The 3,357-nt window shown below is 42.4% G+C and overlaps 1 protein-coding gene across 1 annotated transcript; it reads left to right on the top strand.

Annotated features, from left to right (window-relative positions):
- Positions 1 to 2,678: 2,678 nt before the first annotated feature.
- LOC106878706 (keratin, type I cytoskeletal 9) lies at positions 2,679 to 3,163 on the top strand (the record flags this gene model as incomplete). Its single annotated transcript, XM_014927998.1, has 1 exon — positions 2,679 to 3,163. A coding segment is annotated over exon 1 (485 nt), but the record flags the coding sequence as incomplete, so codon positions are not given.
- Positions 3,164 to 3,357: the final 194 nt, after the last annotated feature.

Below are 3,357 nucleotides of genomic sequence, written 5' to 3'. Positions count from 1 at the left end.
CAAGTGTACGGTAGACTACAAAATAATAAAAATACAAATATTAGACGAACTTAAATACAAAAACTTATTTGAACAGGGTCTTACTGATATTTGACTTCCTGGTATACAACTTTCTAGTAACAAAGTTTGATTACAAAATACATTCAAAATGTTTATCATGGCTGACACACGCGGGTGAAAAGTAGTGAATGAGGGTGAGGAGAAACGTTGGATATACTGAAACACGTTCACCCATAGATATACAATTATATACACATCATTATATGTCTCAGGTTAATGTAAGTAAAACAACTAGATATGTTTAAATTATTTTACAAAAACTTTGTTGGCGCATCATTCTAGAAACAGCAGAAAATTGGTTACACTGGCACAAAGCTACGTTCGCAGAAACATGAAATAACCAAAGAAGGAGAACGTTCAAGGATGACAGTTGGTTTTCTGAGATACAGACGGACACAAAAGGGACCCCACCTCTTTTTCTGAAAAACAAAACAACCTCGATTCCAGACTCACTTCCGACAAGTTGCGAAGACTAAATAGTAATACAGTAGACTTATCATTGGAGATAACACAGTGTTTGTGACCTTTGCAGAGTGTTCGAGACTAGCAAAGTAAAAAGTAAAAGAAGCTATGACATAATATGTATCAACAAAAACACTAGTATCATTAACTACTGAATCAACTGGGATTAAATGACTGGAGGGCGCGTAGTTTAGTGGTTAGAGCATTCGACTCACGATCGTAAGGTCGGGATTTCAATTCCCGGCAACGCGTTGTGTCCTTGAGCAAGGCACTTTATTTCACGTTGCCCCAGTCTGCTCAGCTGTCAAAAATGAGTGGTACCTGTATTTCAAAGGGCCGGCCTTGTCACACTCTGTGTCACGCTGAATCTCCCTGAGAACTACGTTAAGGGTATACGTGTCTGTGGAGTGCTCCTCAGCCACTTGCACGTTAATTTCACGAGCGGGCTGTTGCGTTGACGGAGTGCTCCTTTTAAATTACTGCAAATATTTGTCTCGAATCTTTGCGTTCTACGCACAAAACCCCATCGAAGTAAGCCTTGCTTTTCATCATCCTGGAATTGATAAAATAATACATCAGTTCGAAAACGTAGATTACTGGAATCGCTGCAACATTGGACAAAATGTTTTGCAGTATTTGTTCCCTGTCTAAGTACCCCGGTATGTGTGATGTATCGGGTTTATCTGATTCCGGTTAGCAAGATGGAAGTAGAGATCGATTTAATCGACTTATAGACTCTCATTCGTGGAGGCGCAATGGCACAGTGGTTAGGGCAGCGGTCAGGAAGTCATAGGATCGCGGTTTCGATTCCTAGACTGGGCGTTGTGAGTGTTTATTGAGCGAAAACACCTAAAAAGCTCCACGAGGCTCCGGCAGGGGATGGTGGCGAACCCTGCTGTACTCTTTCGCCAGAACTTTCTCTCACTCTTACTTCCTGTTTCTGTTGTGCCTGTAATTCAAAGGGTCAGCCTTGTCACACTGTGTCAAGCTGAATATCCCCGAGAACTACGTTAAAGGTACACGTGTCTGTGGAGTGCTCAGCCACTTGCACGTTAATTTCACGAGCAGGCTGTTCTGTTGATCGGATCAACTGGAACCCTCGACGTCGTAAGCGACGGAGTGCCAACAACAACAGACTCTCATTCAAAATACATTGTCTTATGTCAGAACCAGCGGTCAGGGTTCAATTCATAGTAAATAAAATCGACTGCTTTTGTAACAAACTCTCCTCTTTTTCTTCTCATCTCTCATCCCTTTCTCACCCTCTCTTTGTCTCTTGTTCTTCCAATGGTTCTTCTTCATTCGCGAAATCTTTGAGTTTTTCTCACTTTTGTGTCATTCTTCGTTTCCCTGTCCGACTGTTTGTCTGTCTGTCTGTCTGTCTCTCTCTCTCTTGTTTCATAATTTTCTCTCATTATCCCCTTGTCTTCTCACTTTCTATTTCCTATAGCTTTCTTTTACCTTTCTTTCTCTAGCATTCTCTCTCTCTCTCTCTCTCTCTCTCACACTCAATATTTCCTACCTCTCTCGTCGTCTATCCTTCCAATTTTTCGTTCTCTATCACTTCACTCCTCTTCTCTCTCTCTCTCTCTCCCTATTTATTTTCTACACCACTCTCCCTCTAATTTCTGTCCTCCTCTCCTCTATTACCCTTTTCTCTCCTCCCCCTCTTTCTACTTTACATCCCTTTCCCCACCTCATTCTCCATGTGTATCGACCTCTCCATATCCTATCAGTCAGATTCGCTATCACTACACACTATCTTCTTCAGCGCAGAGAGCAGGTGTTTAAACTACAGTAAACCTGACATTTAAAAACTCTCCATGACAGAATACATTGACCCAGTTAACCTTTAACCTTTAACCTCATAATCCTGCCATATATACGGGATAAAAGTTCACGAAAGCACCAGTTTAAACCTCTGACCAGTCCATTTGGTTTTCATGAATGGAAAACACACTGACCAGCGCGGAGCTGAATTTGACGTAATAAGCTTTGCACAAATTATTTCTGAATGTTGACCCCAGGAGACGAGGCGACATATTGTTTTGATGATGGTGGCGATGGTGTCGGTGGTGATGGTGTTGGAGGCAGTTATGATGTTGTTCGAGTTTGTGGTGGTGGTGGTGGTGGTGGTGCTGAGCGTTGTGATTACGATGGTGTTGCCGGTGATGTTAATGGTTGTGGGGACAGTGGTGATAAAAGTAGTGGAAGTAGTTGCAGTGTTGATTGCCCTAGGTTGTGGTGATATTGGTATTGGTGGTTGTGTTGGCGTTTCTGGGGTCCACGGGGGTGGAAGTACTTCGGGGGGGGGTACTGGAGATAATTGTGTTGGTGCTAGTATTAATGGTATTGGTAGAGGTTTTAATGTTAGTGGTATTGAATGTAGTGGCGGTTGTTGTGCTAGCGGCGGTGATAGTTTTGGTAGGTATAGTAATGGTACATGCAGTGATGGTTACGGTAGTTGTACTGGTGGTATTGAAGGCTCTGATACTGGTATTGATTGTTGTATTACTGGTATTAACACATGTAACGGTAGTAGTATTGGTGTTTCTTATGGTGGCATTAGTGATTCTGGTGACAATGGTCGTTGTGGTGTTGGCATTACAGGTTTAGTCTGTGGCGGTTGTTGTGTTTCGAAGTTGGTAGCGGCGGTAGTAGTTGATATAATTATGGTAGTTTTGTTGTTTGTTGGTAGTAGTGATGTTGTTACAGTTGGTCATGATGTCACTGAATTTCACTGGTGGTGGCAGTGACGCTAATAAATAATCTTTTCTACACTAAGCACAAGGCCCGAAATTTTTTTGGAGGGGGCGAGTCGATTAGATCAACCCC

Source organism: Octopus bimaculoides, unplaced genomic scaffold, assembly GCF_001194135.2.
Source record: "Octopus bimaculoides isolate UCB-OBI-ISO-001 unplaced genomic scaffold, ASM119413v2 Scaffold_88238, whole genome shotgun sequence".
NCBI classification, from domain to species: domain Eukaryota; kingdom Metazoa; phylum Mollusca; class Cephalopoda; order Octopoda; family Octopodidae; genus Octopus; species Octopus bimaculoides.
This window is presented reverse-complemented; position numbering and strand designations above follow the sequence as displayed.